The sequence below is a fragment of the Marmota marmota genome, unplaced genomic scaffold, assembly GCF_001458135.2.
Source record: "Marmota marmota marmota unplaced genomic scaffold, marMar, whole genome shotgun sequence".
Classification (NCBI taxonomy): Eukaryota; Metazoa; Chordata; class Mammalia; order Rodentia; family Sciuridae; genus Marmota; species Marmota marmota.
Genome location: NW_026000229.1, coordinates 21666156 through 21682159, shown reverse-complemented (window position 1 = coordinate 21682159; position 16004 = coordinate 21666156). Strand labels below are relative to the sequence as shown.

Genomic DNA, 16004 nt, shown 5'->3' with positions numbered 1-16004 from the left:
TCAAAAAAAAAAAAAGTGTTATCTGCATTGTGGTGTCAAATATGTTAAAGTGAAGTTTTTATAAGAACATGCTTATGGAAGATGGCGGTGACTGGCTGGTTAGAAAGTCTGCGGCTGCAGGATGGTATCTTGAGGCTCGGGAGCTCTCTCATCCTCACCGTTAGGGTCAGGGTCCCGCCTTCTGTGCTGGTGCCCCCCCTGTTATTTCTAAGCTTTTTTTTTTTTTAGGTAAATCAGGGATTTAACTCGGGGGCACTTGACCACTGAGCCACATCCCAAGCCCTATTTTTTGGGTTTTATTTAGAGAGGGTCTCACTGAGTTGCTTAGCACCTCGCCATTGCTGAGGCTGGCTTTGAACTCACAATCCTCTTGTCTCAGCTTCCTGAGCAGCTGGGATTACAGGTGTGCACCACCACACCCAGCTCTAAGCTTTTTCTACAGTCCTAAGGATTGCACTCATGGGTGCTCTACTATTGAGCTACATCCCCAACCCCTTTAATGCTAAATTTTAGAGGCTGGCCTCACCACTTGTGATTTTCCTGCTTCAGACACCTGAGCTGCTGGGATTACAGGCAAGCACAACTGTGCCTGGTTTAAGTTTTTTATTTTCTTTTACAATTAATTTTGGCATGGTAGTTTCTGACTTCAGTATCTTGCCCAGAATTAAAAAGACTGGGCCTTATCTTTCTTGAAGAATTATAAGATTTCTGGTGTTTCTAAATCATTGATATTGTGGTGAAGCACTTGGATTGCTCATCAAGTACATGGAAGATATCAAATTTTCCTTTTTTCTTTTGGCCTGGAGGAGTCCATCTTCCTTTTTTATTTATTTATTTTTTAAAATGTATTTGACATTTACTACCACATCAAATGATGTAGATATCAGTGAAAACATTACAAAGTATTCTAATCATCTATCATTTTCTTTGCAGCTTTGTTTTTTGCTAGTATCTGGTGTGTGTTTAGTAATGAACATAATTAAAATTGGCCACTACAACTTCAATATTTCATTCTCAATGTTCTTTACCAAACATAATCCAAATGAAGTTTAACTGGCTTAAAGTAGATACATTAATTGGTAGAGTCTAAAGGAGCACTTCTAGGGCTGGGGATATGGCTCAAGCGGTAGCGCGCTCGCCTGACATGTGTGCGGCCCGGGTTCGATCCTCAGCACCACATACAAACAAAGATGTTGTGTCTGCCGAAAATTAAAAAATAAATATTAAAATTCTCTCTCTCTCTAAAAAGATAGTTTAAAAAAAAAAAAAAATAAAGGAGCACTTCTAGAAAAGCCACAGTATTTTTCTTGAATGTTTTTACATAAAACACAAGATTCTCTAAAAATGTCCAAATTTTGACTATGTACTCTAAACTGTCTGAAGCCACACTCACAAGGATGTGCATAATGGGTTTAAGCTAATGATCACACTGTTCTTTCCTAACATGGTGAAGATATAAACACCTTCGGGACTTAACAATGGTTCTTCCAGTTTATTATGTCACCTACATTAACAGTGACCACACAATGTCATTAAGTCAACACGGCTAAGGATGCATTATGGGGTATTTTTATCGTGAATTTCTTAGACTTCGTGTGATGACCAAATACTTTTTAAAGGTCAGTAACAGCTCTAGCTCATTCTACCAGGAAGTATAGATCTGTCCTAAAGATTAATCAGTTGCAATTGTAGCAAATGGCTCTATCCTTAAAAATCATCAAGACTTTCATAGGCAAGATACTTCACAACAAGTATTCTGGCTTTACAACAAGCATTAATGACTGCAAGGTAGGAACTGAGTACATGGCAGTGGGCTGCTTCTCGGAGATGGTAAGGGAAGGGCCTTTGGCCATCACAGGTACTTTGCCCAAGGGAATCCCTAAGTTAACATTAACTCAGCTCAATTAGTTCCTTTGGCCAGGCCACCTACAAAAGCCACTGTCTAGTCTTATATGCTTCTAGTGCAACAACAATAACAACAAACCTGTCCGCACATAAGTATTTTTCGTTACCCCTCAGCCGCTGGCAGGATTTCGATTGAGTCTGTGAAATAGTAATGCAGCTGGCCCGGGGTGAATCAGGGTTGGCAGGGCCCTTTCCTCCTCCAATCTTCCTGTCATGGAAGGGGACCTAGTGGTCAAGAGCCCAAGTCCTCAACTGGGTCTCAACCCCTGGGACGGCCTGGAGTCTGCTAGATCTGGCTCCCTTTACTCCAGGCCCGGGGGAGAGCTGTTCCCAGTACCGCACAGAAGGGGATTGAGGTTTAGATCTACATAATCCTCGTACCAAGAACTATTTTTGGTTTATTCAAGTACCTAAACTCGGGGAGCACCCACCGTCTCTCATATCGAAGGCCTCCATCTTCCTTTTGAGAATCTCCCAATCTGTTTTTCACTATTGACTCAGCCAGCCAAATCTGCCAGATTTAGGTGTTCTAAATCTTAAGGATGATTGTCAACCTCCAATATTCAGTCAAAAATCTCAGGTGGTTTTTTCAGGTTTTTCTTTTCTTTCTTTTTTTTTTTTTTAATTTTTAATATTTATTTTATTTTTTTTAGTATTTGGCGGACACAACATCTTGGTTTGTATGTGGTGCTGAGGATCGAACCCGGGCCGCACACATGCCAGGCGAGCGCGCTACCGCTTGAGCCACATCCCCAGCCCGAAATAGATCCTTTTTAATATATATATATATATATATTTTAGTTTTTGGCGAACACAACATCTTTGTTTGTATGTGGTGCTGAGGATCGAACCCGGGCCTCACGCATGCCAGGCGAGTGTGCTACAGCTTGAGCCACAACCCCAGGCCCCGGTTTTTTCAGGTTTTTCAAAACATGAAAAAACTATAACCATAGCAATGTGACGAAAAAATAATCACACGGTGTCCAAAGTGACACTATCTACAGCCCAGTGTCTGTTAAACGTTGTGCCCTTCAATATAAATGTAGAAAAGTCTGGCCCAATTCAAAGATTTTAGGTTGGGGATCACACTCGGGGCCTTGCACATGCTAGGCAAATGCTCTACTACTGAACTACATCCCCAGCCCTTCAAAGATCTAATTTTTAAAGAGCAGATACCTTCTTAGATGACTATCTCAACAATGGGCAGGACAATAATTGTAACCTTTGGCTAGTAGGATTCTTTGGAGTATTAGGCAAGCAAATGTACTTAAAATGTTTACATGTTGTCCAGCACATCATGTCTAGCCAATGCAGTCACTGTACGATAATCCCTTTTAAGAAATTCAGTCCTATTCTACAAATGAATATAATGGCATCACAACCCAAAGTCACAAAACAGAAGTAGGGCTGAAACTAGAGTTAGTTCACTCCTTATGAAATCTAAACAGCACAAAAAGTGTCAGTACACCAAAGGACCAAAGATCAGAGTGCTCTGGATGCCCACACCACTCCAAAGTCAGAGCCAGTCAGAGCCATGTCATGAGTATGACCATATATACCCAGGAACAAACATCTATAAGAATTTTAAGGAGATCCCTCCTCTTATCAAGGGAAGGGCTTCAGAGTGACCTCTGGCTCCCATCTTTCACAATGTATCGACATGCAGAATGCTGAGTTTACCAAAAATCTAGACTGGATTACTCATCACTGATTTCTATGAATGGACAAGGAAAGATTTCATGAAGGAGGTGGTGTTCAGAGTTTATCTGGAAAGCCTTTCCTAGAAAAGACTTGGAAAAAGATACTATAGGAATAGTGGTTATCTTCCTTTCTTCCTTCCTTTGTCTCCTTTTCCTCTCTCTCTTTCTTTCTCATTCTGAAGACTGAACTCAGGGTCTTGCATGTGCTAACCAAGTATTCTATCACTGAGCTACACATTTGACCCCTAGCAGTTAAAGTTTCTAATGAATTAAGAGAGTGTGCTGCTAGTACTGGGGTAGGGTCAGAGCTAGATCTATTTCCTAGAAACAAACATCCGAAGACTTCCTTTAAAGTTCTATGGCTAGTAAGTTACTTTGTGGATCACAAAGAAAGGGCTGAGGACTAACTCCTAAAGAGCTGGAAACAAAGACACATACACTTCCAGGTGTGGATTTTTATTTTCACAAAAAGACAACAATGTCTTTCCACATACAAGTATTTACAAAACCCAACTGATTCACCAATCTAGAATCTGGGTTTTTTCCACTTCTCAACATAGTTGGGAACATGGAAACATTAATACCCACACAATTCCCAGAGATGGAATTTATCCATCACACAGTGCAGATTACCTAAAAGTGCACTTACCTGCACAACTCAGTCTAAGAACTTCGTGATACAAACCTTGGCCAAGGTTTTGTTAATCTATTTGGTTTCATACCATGCAAACCTGAACAAGTGTGTTGCTACACTAACTGAAAATCAGTTCTCATTTTACAATTAAAAAGGTTCTCAACACTTTAGCAACTATACAGAATATGAAGGTTTATTTCAAAAAAGATTACATTTTTTTTTAAACCAGGATACACAGATGCACTTAATGTAACAGTACCTTCTGCAAAAATAGGTTACATAATACTCAGAAATGCAAGGAACAATCTTATTCTCTAAAAATTAAGACAGCAGACTTTTAAGCTTAGACAGCCTCCAAAATGGAGCCTGAAAATGCTTGGTGACAAGAAGTAACTCTAGAGCCCGACACCGCAGAGGTAACGCTGCAAATTAAACCACTACCACACGGCTGCAAACTACTCTTCATATTCACACAGCATTAAACAAAACAAGTTTCAATTCCCATCTTTTCAAATGTGTCTTGGTGCTGCAAGAAAAAAAGTTGAATGATACACAAAACTATTAAAAGTTACAACAGAACTATTTAAACATCTTCTCTAAAATTGAGAAAAGCAATCATGTTAAATTTTTAAAAAAGAAAAAAAAGTCTGACAGAACTCTCAAGCAAGTCAGAGGTCCTCTTCATAAGTAGTCAAGTAAAGTTTAAGGAGATTTCAATAAATTATCTCAAAACCATGGCAGAGAGCTCATTTTCAAAATCGCCGTGGGGGTCCACCCTTAAATGGCTTAAATCCAGAGCCACTTCCTCTTGGCATGGAATTGCCACTGATCTGTACAATTCTATTAATTGGAGATGCATTACTGAAAGAAGTTTAAAAGAAAAAAAAAGTCAGAGAACAAAGAACAAATAATCACACAAACACCAACATAGAACATTTTATCAGACTTTGTTCTTTACTGTACTTTATCTACATTAAATTGCTTACTCTTTTCCAAAGCCCTATGAGGTATATATATCAACAGTAATCCTGATTTACTTGATGGAGTAATTGAGAACTTGAGATAAAGCAACTAATGGTGGAGTGTGAATCTGAATTGGCCGTCTTATTTCTGTGTCCCTCTTCAGAGGCCATTTGATGGCCTACATAAGAATGGACCCCAGATCAACAACATTAGCATCAACCAGAAGGTTATTAGAAATGCAAATCCCACCTCCCCAATTCTACTGTAGTACTAGGGATTGAATGCAGGGGCACCCTCCCACTGAGCTTTATCCTAAGCTGTCTTTTTGTTTGTTTTTAATTTGGAGATGGTCTAAGTTGCTGAATTCTCCTGCCTCAGCCTCTAGAGTTGCTAGAAGTACAGGCATACACCACACTGTGCTATCAGAAATGCAAATTCTTTTCTTTTTATTTTTTTGTACCCGAGATTGGACCCAGGGGTGCTCAACCACTGAGCATATCCTTAGCCCTTTTTATTTTGAGACAGGGTCTAGCTAAATTGCCAAGGCTGGCTTTGAACTTTCAATCCTTCTGCCTTAGCCTTTAGAGCTGCAGGGTTAACAGGCATGCTGCACCACCATGCTCAGGTTAGAAATGTGAATTCTTAATCCCCACCTCAGACCACTGCAGGAGAAATTCTGGGGGTAGGACTCCCAACTGTCTGTTTTAATAAGCCTTTTATGAGATTCTGCTGTTCACTAAAGCTCGAGGAACCTATGTATTATAGGAAGTCACTCAAGAAATGTTTCTGGAATCTTTATATATAATGCAACTTTATGTATAATTGTATTATATATAAAGTAGTAAGTGACAAAAAAAGATCCACTCCAAAAAAACAATAATGAAACTGAGACAAAAATCTACAGTAATGGCTAGGCACAGCAGCATATGCCTGTAATCCTAGCTACTTGGGAGGCTGAGGCAATAGGATCACAAGTTCATGGCCAGCCTAGGTAATATAGGGAGACCCTGTCTCAACCAACAATCGCATCCCCCCCCCAAATAAAATGGTTTAAATAGAATAAAACCTATTATAAAAAGGTCTGAATTCCAGGCTGGAGCAAGTAAATGATACACCAAATTGGGAATTTCCAACAGTTAAGACCAAGATGAGGTTCATGTTTTTCTAGTTGGAGAAAGTGAGATAGTTGCTGGTATTGGCCAAGTAAAAGAAGTTTCAGGCAACAAAAGGGACATGAGGGTTGAAACAAGAGAAAAATTTACTTGTGACCATGAATTGATGAGATAGTTAAAGCATTTTCATGGAGGTGGCAACATACAGTTAATAATAAACAGCAGTGTCTACAGCTCAATCATTGGAGGAGCCAGGAAAGAGAATCAAAAAGTGAAAAAATTATGTAACCTTAGAAAATAGAAGAATTTAAAAATGAGGAAAAACAAAAGTGTAAAATAAAGCTTAACTAAGTTAAGGAGCCTGAGAACTAAGAAAATTATCAAGAAAAAGTCATTGGTGATCTTCAGACAGGTAGGGATTACAGGCCTACAACATCATGCCCAGCTAATATTCAAGTCTGATGATATAAGTGATCAATAGGATAGCAGTGATTGGGGTCACTCAGCCAAGCTAGTATCTTTTTTAAGACAAGGAAATGGGAAATAAAGAATGATAAGAGAGAGATGGAGGTGGAGAGGCTAAAGATTGCCTGCTGAAGGGCAAAAGGACACTGATGTGAAGGTGTGGGGGAGGGAAGCAAAACAAACTTGCTTCTTAGCATATGAACAGGCTTTGGGTTAAATGTCCAAGAGTTTTGCTAGTTATTTGAAAGAGCAAGAAATAGAACATACCTTCAATTTCTTCTTCCTATGAATATTAGGAATGCTAGGTAGTGAATAACATGATGGTTCCAACATGAGGTTAATGTTAATTACCCACTGAATTCTGACACACAGGCATACACGTATCTAGATGAACTTGCCAAAATGCCAATCAATCAACTTCAATGAGGAATACAAACTAACAAATTAATATCAGTTGCCCTGCATATAATCTTGTAGAGATTCTGAGTCAATAAAATGGGATATGTTTGGCAGGCCTAGTTTTTATTAACTGCAATTTAATCTCAGAAACTATAATGACCTTTAAGGAAAGTATAAAGATTTGGTTGTGTGATAGCAGAAAATGTCTTAACAAATTAGCTATTTACCTTGAATGTTGGCTTATCATGCCCGTTCCTGCCCGGCCATCACCCATTCGCCTTGTATCATGATAGCCAGGCCCTTGAGAAGGTGGACCATGCCACTCTTTCCTTGGTCCACTTGTGTCCCGTCCATGGCGTTCAACCACATGTCGTTCTTCAGGATAGTGCTAAAGAATAGCATATGAAAAGAAAAGTCACTGACATATTCAGTTTCATACTAATTTATTTATACTGTTGGTTTTTTTTTTTTTTAGTTGTAGTTGGACACAATACCTTTATTTATTTATTTTTTATGTGGTGCTGAGGGTTGAACCTAGTGCCCCCTACGTGCTAGGCTAGCCCTCTACCACTAAGCTATAACCCCATTCCTAAACTGGTATGCTTTTAATACTAGAAGCAAAGTAATAAAGTACCCGAGAAGATCAAAAGGATAAGTGATACAACAGTATACAAAGAGTGCCCATCTGTTTTGTACTGAGAAGCTACTCAGGCTTCAGGGTAGGGTTTAAGGGAAAGGGTTGAGAACCTTAATTTCTATTTTTATAGCTTTCAGTACCATAGCATTTTTTGGCCCTAAGTATTTCATATGCCTGGATATATACATGAAGGCACACACATGCACACACTCAAAAGAGGTCAAAACCTTAAGACAAATCAGGTTGAGAGTATATGAGCAACCTATCAGGACAACGTGCAAATGGAATCTAGAAATAGGAGTTGTTGGGGCTGGGGATGTGGCTCAAGCGGTAGCACGCTTGCCTGGCATGCATGCGACCTGGGTTCGATCCTCAGCACCACATACAAACAAAGATATTGTGTCCGTCAAAAACTAAAAAATAAATAAAAAATTAAAAAAAAAAGAGTAATTAAAAACAAGAAAAAAAAAAGAAATAGGAGTTGTCATCTTCTTTTAAATTAATTAATTAATTAATTTATTTATATGCAGCGCTGAGGATTGAACCCAGGGCCTCACACATGCAGGCAAGAGCTCTACCACTGAGCCATAACCCCAGCTCAAGAGCTGTCATCTTATTTTACACAATACTAGTTAGTGCTATGGCTCTTACAAGGTGCCACATCCATGACTACAGAAATACAAAGCAGTTAGCATAAAGAAACGGAAGCCATAGAACTAAAGATCTGAGGAAGAGTCAAGAGTTGTGACGCCTAGCTTACAGGAAACTGAAGGTGTCACAGAAATACTTAGAGACAACTTAAGGAGCAACATTGTGAAAAAGAGAATTTTCCTGGGATAATACAGGCTCTCCTCCTTAAGATATGTTTTCTAAAAATACACCTGAAAGCAGGTGGTTAGTTTATGAGATTTAACTTAAGTTTTACTCTAAATGAGGCAGAACATATAGACTACATACTCAGTCTAAAAGTTCTGTTCAACCAACCTAGGTACCCTTCAACAGATGAATGGATAAAGAAAATGTGGTATAAATACGCAGTGAAATTAAAAAAAAATGAAATTATGGCATCTGCTGGTATATAGATGGAATTTAAGATTATAGTAAAGGAAATAAACCAATAATAAAAAAAAAAGAAGAAGAAACAAAGGCTAAATATTCTCTCTGACATGCAGATACTAATATACAATGCTTGTGGTCCCCATTAACATTCACTGGATTAGACAAGGGGAATGAAGGGAAGGCAAGGGAGGTGGGAATAGAAAAGACAGTGGAATGAATTGGACATAACTTTCCTATGTTCATATATGAATACATCATCAGTGAAATGCTACATCATGTATGACCATAAGAATGGGATGCTCATTAAAATAAGTTACACTCTATGTATGTATAATAAGTCAAAATACACTCTACTGTCATGTAAATCTAAAAAGCACAAATAAATTTTTTTAAAAAAGAGAAACCTATTACAAATACTTGTCCAAAAAAAAAAAGAAAAGAAAAGATCTGGTTGAGCACAGTGTTATATGCCTGAAATCCCAGAGGCTCTGGAGGCTGAGGGAGGAAGATTGTGAGTTGAAAGCCAGCCTCAACAACAGCGAGGTGCTAAGCAACTCAGTGAGACCCAGTCTCCAAATAAAATACAAAGTAGGGCTGGGGATATTGCTCAGTGGTTGAATGCCCCCGAGTTCAATCCCCAGTTTAAAAAAAAAGTTCTGTTCAAGATAAATAGCTCAATGAACCTGTCTATTAAACATTTCTACTTATTAGAAACATAAAAATTTATACAGCCACAAGACTCAAATCTGTTTCATATATATGTTGGGTAAAATGATATATAATGATACTAAAAAGAATGCAAAGAGATTTTTGGCCAGATTCCTGGTCAAAAAATATTATTACAAAACTTAATATGTATGTATTCAAATGCAAAATGAAACACCAGGATACAATACAAAGACATACTTCAGAGGATTCTTTTTTTTTTTTTTTTTAGTTGTAAATGGACAGAATGACTTTATTTTATTTGTTTATTTTTATGTGGTGTTGAGGATTGAACCCAGTGCCTCACGCATGCTAGGCAAGCACTCTGCTGCTGAGCCCCAGCCCCAGCCACTCAGGATTCTTTTTGATATCCAATTTTATAGAAGTATATTCTATTCATGCTAGTGTCAACTCAAATACCAATATTTCATCAATAAAATGAATTTATATAAGGCAAAAGTTTTTTGCCCATTCAAGCCATTAGGAAATCAAAACTTTCCTCTGCCTAGCTCATTAATTTACAAAACTTTCAAGTCAATACTGTCACAAGAATAAAGCAATTAAGGAGCTCGGTGGGATGGCACACATCTACAATCCCAGCAAGTCAGAAGGCCAAGGCAGAGGAGAACAAGTTCAAGGCCAGTGTGGGCAACTTAGTGAGACCCTGTCCAAAAGCAAAAATAAAAAGCACTGGGAATGCAACTCAGTGGTAGACCACCCCTGGGTTCACTCCTCAATTCCACAAAAATAAAAAATGAAAAGCAATTAAAATATATATTCTACTCATCTTCCTTTATTTAGAAGAGAACAAAAAAAGTTTTATTGCATTTCTATATTAAGCTACTTAATGAAGGAAAGGAGACAATTAAAATAAAGTCATCATTAAGAAGGTTCATTTACCAAATGTAATAATTCTCAAATTATAGCAGCAAGCTTAATAAAAATGAAGTAAATATGTCAAGGTTAGTATCCTACTTTTTTACTACTGATGTTTACTGACAGTTCAACTGAGAAAGAGATTTTTTGAAAAAAACAGTCTCTCGGTCATTCCAATCTAACTAATTTAGGTCACATTAAAATGATACTCCATATTTGCAGAGTATGAGTTTCCAGTAAATCATCCTCAGCATTTACCTGGGCTCCACTCCCTCGATCTGAGATGATTCCTCTGTCTCCTTCTCTGCTTCCATAACCTGTGGCACTACTGCGATTTCCAGGGGGAGCGCCTCTCACACTGTGTCCTGATACTTCTCTACCGGACCGTTCCGGCCTTTCAACTCTATTAAATAAACCACAGAAACAAGATATAATCAAAACTTCATTATATTTTTTTTTTAAATCCAAATGCATTATATACTGTTAGGGAGGTGTTAAAAGTACACAAATACCTTGCCTCACGTTTATCTGCAGACATGCTTCCTTCACTTTTCCAGGAGGTTGGTCTAGAAGGATTGGGCCCTGCTTCTCGAGGGTGTCTAGTGTGAGCAATATCAGGCCTGTCATGAATGATCACTGTTCTCCTCTCATCTCGTTCCCCTCGTACCTCTCGTCTGTCTGTTTCTCTAAGTTCGTTTCTTGGTGGTGGAGGCTCATTTCTTCTGGAATCACTGAAATTTTTGGGATACCTTTCAAAGCTTGGATCTTCTCTTCGTGCAGTTGGTCGTGCTTTTTTCCCTTCACTTTGACCTACAAAGCGTTCTCGCCTGTTGAGGAAAAACAACGCAGGTCCTAAGAAGTACTCACTTGGTCTTCTTCTGAACTTTACTCGTATAATCTGTAACTTATGCCACCTTCTTTTCAAAAAAACTAAAGGCAAGACCCACCAAAAAGCTAACTTTAAGAATTTTCATTTAAATTTAGCTAAATGTCTGGCAGGATAGTTGTTTTTTTTTTTTAGAATCAGGAGAAATAATGTCACTCAAATTACTAGCAACTTTAAGAATATTTTACTGTTTTTAACAATTGAAGTACTTGTTAAGCTATGTGTTCCCACTCAGTTTTAAAGGTAAGAAGATAAAGCCAGCCAACCCACTTAACCTTGCTATGGTGGCCTATTTAACTAATTTTGAATATTGAACCACATCCCCATTAACAAAAAGCAAAATTAGACAAACACATTTTGATCTGAACATTCACTTCTGGCTTAGTACTTCTTTTTTGTGTAAAACCCAGGACTTTGCACATGCTAGACAAGTGTTCTCCACTGAGCTATACCCCAGTCCCATGATTCAACACTACTTAATTAATATTTTAGTAGAGAACCAGAGTTAGCAATAACAAGTTTCAATTTTTAACATATCTACCTACCTTTCAAAAGATGAAGACTGTACAGCTGAACTCTCGGGAAACCTGCCCCTTTCCCGGTGATCAAAGTCATTAAATCTGTTCTGTTGCCGAGAGTAGTCAGATCCATGACTGAATCGTGCATCTGTATCTAGAGACAACTTTTTATTCTCGCTCCAGTAAGGGTCATCTCGCCTTAAAGAGAAATTTTTGCTCATTTATATGAAATGACTTTTACAATAATCAAAACCCACTCACTTGGAGTCATACATACCATGTTAGAACTGTGGACACAAGAAGGTACTAAACTCAAGACACAACACAATTTAGTTAGGAGTGCAAGCTAGCAAGGAATTAACTGCTAAACTCTGTAAAGTCATATAATGTTAGAGGAATTTAAACAGAAGAGAAAAATAGTCTTAATCTGCCTGTTTTAAAAATCATTAAATGGAAAAGACAGATAAAACACTTGATGCAATGTTATAATAAACTCTAACTAGCAGTCCACAACCTTTGTAGTTATCTTTAACTTTGGAAAAGCAAGTCTTAAGCACATTCATTCCACCTAGTTCTTCACACAATCTACTAAAGCTCTAAGAATTTATATTAAGATAATTAAATGAATATATTTATATTTTAAAATCTATTATTAAGCATGAACAAAAACACAAAAGAAGTCAGTCTTTCCTAGTTTATGACTTATATTTTTGAACCATCTGCATTACTGATAAAAACTTTCAAAATGGGTCTGAGTTTGAGAATCATTATCAAAACCTACCATGACTACATATTTTCAATCATAACAAAAAATCATTTGGCATTAAAGAAGGGGAAAAGGGAGAGAAAGAAAAGCAGACTATTCCTACTTGATACTGCACTGGGTCCATTCCAGTACTGAAATCCTTCCTACCCCCCACTTGGCCATGACCTTTTATTCCAGGGACAGGAGCCTGTACTTTTTAAGTTCTTGGCTTGATAGGAATGATATAGCAAGTAAGGAAGAAAGTAAACAAATACCTATGATCTACATCATGTGGGCGTTTCAAAGAATTCCTTTTTTCTTGTTCATAACGTAGCTGCTGCTGCTGCCTTCTGAGTTCCTCTCGTTCTCGAGCAATCCGTTCAGCTTCCTTACGACGTTCCTTTAGATGACACAGAAGGAAGAACCAGCCAATACAAAATGAAGATAGAAGGTAAGCATATATGCAACCGTGTTTTAATCCAGTCAGTAAAAACCCATCATAGGCTAGCGCCAAGCAAAACACACACCTGGGACAAATAAATTTGATTTCAATAATCTACGCTACATGTAACTATTGTTCTGCAACATTAAATATAACAGGGTTGAGTGGTGAAAGCTGGCAAGTATTTGGGAAGGTCAGATTTAGTTTAATCATTTGACTAAAACAAAAGCACTTAAAAGGGAATTAGATAAAGAACTCTTAATATGTAGGAAACTAAGTGCCTTAAAACCCTGGATTGCAATTGTACAAAGAGAGGCAATATTTCCTTCCATCCGTGGGATTTTATTCCCACTATCATATGTAAGAAAATACTTATTGTTTTCTAAGATTGGGATAGTGACAGAGCCTGGATTACAACTACTCTGGACTCAGAGTCCTATGCTCAGACTATTAGGCTGCCATTATATTGCAGAGCTAGAGTTATTACCAATTATCTAGAACAGAATCACTATTAAACGTATTTTGAACTAGTACCTAATTCATTGTTATCTTTCAGGGATACTTAAATGCTCATTAGTTTAACTCAATCTATAAAAGCTTTACAATAAGTAAAGCAAATTTTAGGAAAAAAATCACAGTGTTTGAAAAAGGTGAGTTATTTAAGATGAAAAGATTTTCTGACTGCACCTGTTCAATACGAATGCGTTCCCTTTCCAAGCGTTCGCGTTCCATTCTCTCTCTCTCTAGTTTTTGCCTTTCAATTTCTAGGCGCTCTCTCTCTCTCTGTAAGCGTTCCCGTTCTTCCCGTTCACGAATTATTCTAATGCGTTCTCGCTCTCGACGCTCTCTTTCTGCAATCTCTCTTCGTCTAACAAAAATCAGTATTTAGAAATACTTAAATTATGCTAGCACTGTGTGAAAGAGAATAGCTGTTGAATTTTTCCTTGAGGTTGTCAATTTTAAACTTCAACTTAATCTCAGTCGTTTTAATGTAATTGGAAAGAGAACTCAAAATAAAACTTTAAACAGATTCCAATATTGTCACTTTTTTATAAGACTGTCAACTGAACGCTAAATTTTTATAGAATCGTTGCCTTTTAGATGATTCCTGTTTAAACAAAAACCCCACTGAAATAGCCCACTAATTGTCATTAAAAAAAAAATTCTATAATATATAAATTTATAAAACTACAAATTTGTCTAACATATATTCTATCTCCTTAAATAATTTATGTACTTTATTCTGATGACTTGGAATTATAACTAAAAACATCAATTATAGCAAATGCTATATATTAAAAAAAAAAAAATGGTGCTCAAGAGTCCCGTCTGGTGCATTTAACAGATGGCTCCAGGTAACATGCTTTCTGGAGTCAGAGGTAGCTCAATCATTTAAACTAAATTAAAACACTATTTATACTTTTTTATAGTGTTTTTGTCTTTCCTCACTCTCAGGCAGTCAGCATATTTTTCTGTCCATCATCATGTCTTCCTCTAGCAACCTAGTGGTTCTCTCATTGGGTCAATGTTACTCCCATGGAAGCTGAAGGGGCACTTTAAATGACCATGGGGCTGTTCCTAGAATAGTTGGGGACCAAGAACTCTAAAAACCTTATGATGCATGAATTGTCAAGAGTAATCCTACACAACAAAAACCATCCAACATGCCTTTCAAATGCCACAGTGGATATTCATGTCATTTATAAATCAAAAGCCTTAAAATAACATCTGAGTCTAGAACCTAACTTCATTTTAATAAATGCTAGTCTTGTTTACTTACTTTTACATATTAATATATGTAAATATGTATTAGTTTTACATATTAAATTTTTTCAGTAATGAAACTCCATGTAAACAGAGGAAATATAATGCTTTTTTTGAGAACTTCACCAAGAGTTGTTCACCATTTCAGGAATCACATTATAATGTAAACACCACTCCTGGTATTTGACTCACCAATCAGTCTGTATTTGCAATTTTCACATTCACAGTGAGTTTAAATAAGGTACAAACATCTGACTACTCCATTAAGTCTTCTAGGGAGTCATGCCTAAACATTCATATCTGGAATATATATTTTATTATAAATTATTTATTTCTCATTTAGAGTTAAATCATTATGTTGATTCTCTGGAAATTATTTGTATAGGTGGGTATGTTATGCATCAATGTCATTTCAGGCGAATAAGAAGGGCATCTGAAATAGTTTTTTATTTAAAAAGGAGCATTTGGGCTAGGTGTACTGGTGCAGGCCTTTAGTCTTAGCAACTTGGGAGGCTGACAAAAAGGATCCCTTCAGCTGGAATTCAAGGCCAGCCTGGGAAACAGTGAGTCTCCACCTCAAAAATAAATAAAAAAGGGGTATTGGTCTAACAGGTTTGAGAATCCCTATCCTACCAACTCCTCACTCCCTCTCTCCTCAAAACCTGTTAATTAAACAAACAGGAAGCTAAGCACATTGTGACTTCATCTAAAAAGGAAAAAAGGTTTTAGTGAAGCTGTATGGTAATGACTGTATTACTTAAGTTGCTAAAAGTATCTCTGGCAAATGAGTAGATGAAATCCCATCTTATCTGGACAAGATAGTTCAGCATTTGGAAAAATATATTAAAAAACACATTCACAAGAATATTTCAAATGCCATCCAAAAATTGGTAGATGAAGGTAAACTGGAACTCATGATTATCTGTTGAGGTATCACCACTAGAAACAGAAACAAAATTTTTTGTTTTCAGTCTGATTTAAAAAAAAAAATGCCTATGTAGGGATGGAATTTGAATACGGTAACATTTATTGGTTGAGCAAGTCTTCCCTTACTTGGGCAATAACAAACTAAAGAACAATATATTTTTATTGATGAGTTTTGTCTTAAAATCTCAGCACAGCATTTGAATACTGTAACTTACTTTGAAACTATCTCAAAAATTTTTTCCTTTAAAGTCTTTTTTTTTTTTTTTT

At 37.1% G+C, this 16004-nt stretch overlaps 1 protein-coding gene across 10 annotated transcripts in view; it reads right to left on the bottom strand.

Moving 5' to 3' along the window:
• Positions 1 to 4045: 4045 nt before the first annotated feature.
• Sltm (SAFB like transcription modulator) overlaps positions 4046 to 16004 on the bottom strand; it is a 60894-nt gene continuing 48935 nt past the window's right edge. For all 10 annotated transcript variants that reach the window (XM_048792958.1, XM_015480605.2, XM_048792950.1 and 7 more), the window contains 7 exons: positions 13734 to 13914; positions 12880 to 13004; positions 11887 to 12057; positions 10968 to 11282; positions 10714 to 10858; positions 7406 to 7566; positions 4046 to 5100 (listed from right to left, as the gene is read on the bottom strand). In XM_048792958.1, coding sequence (XP_048648915.1) covers positions 4992 to 5100; positions 7406 to 7566; positions 10714 to 10858; positions 10968 to 11282; positions 11887 to 12057; positions 12880 to 13004; positions 13734 to 13914 — 1207 coding nt within the window. In that variant the 3' untranslated portion in view covers positions 4046 to 4991. The remainder of the gene's footprint in view (positions 5101 to 7405; positions 7567 to 10713; positions 10859 to 10967; positions 11283 to 11886; positions 12058 to 12879; positions 13005 to 13733; positions 13915 to 16004) is intronic.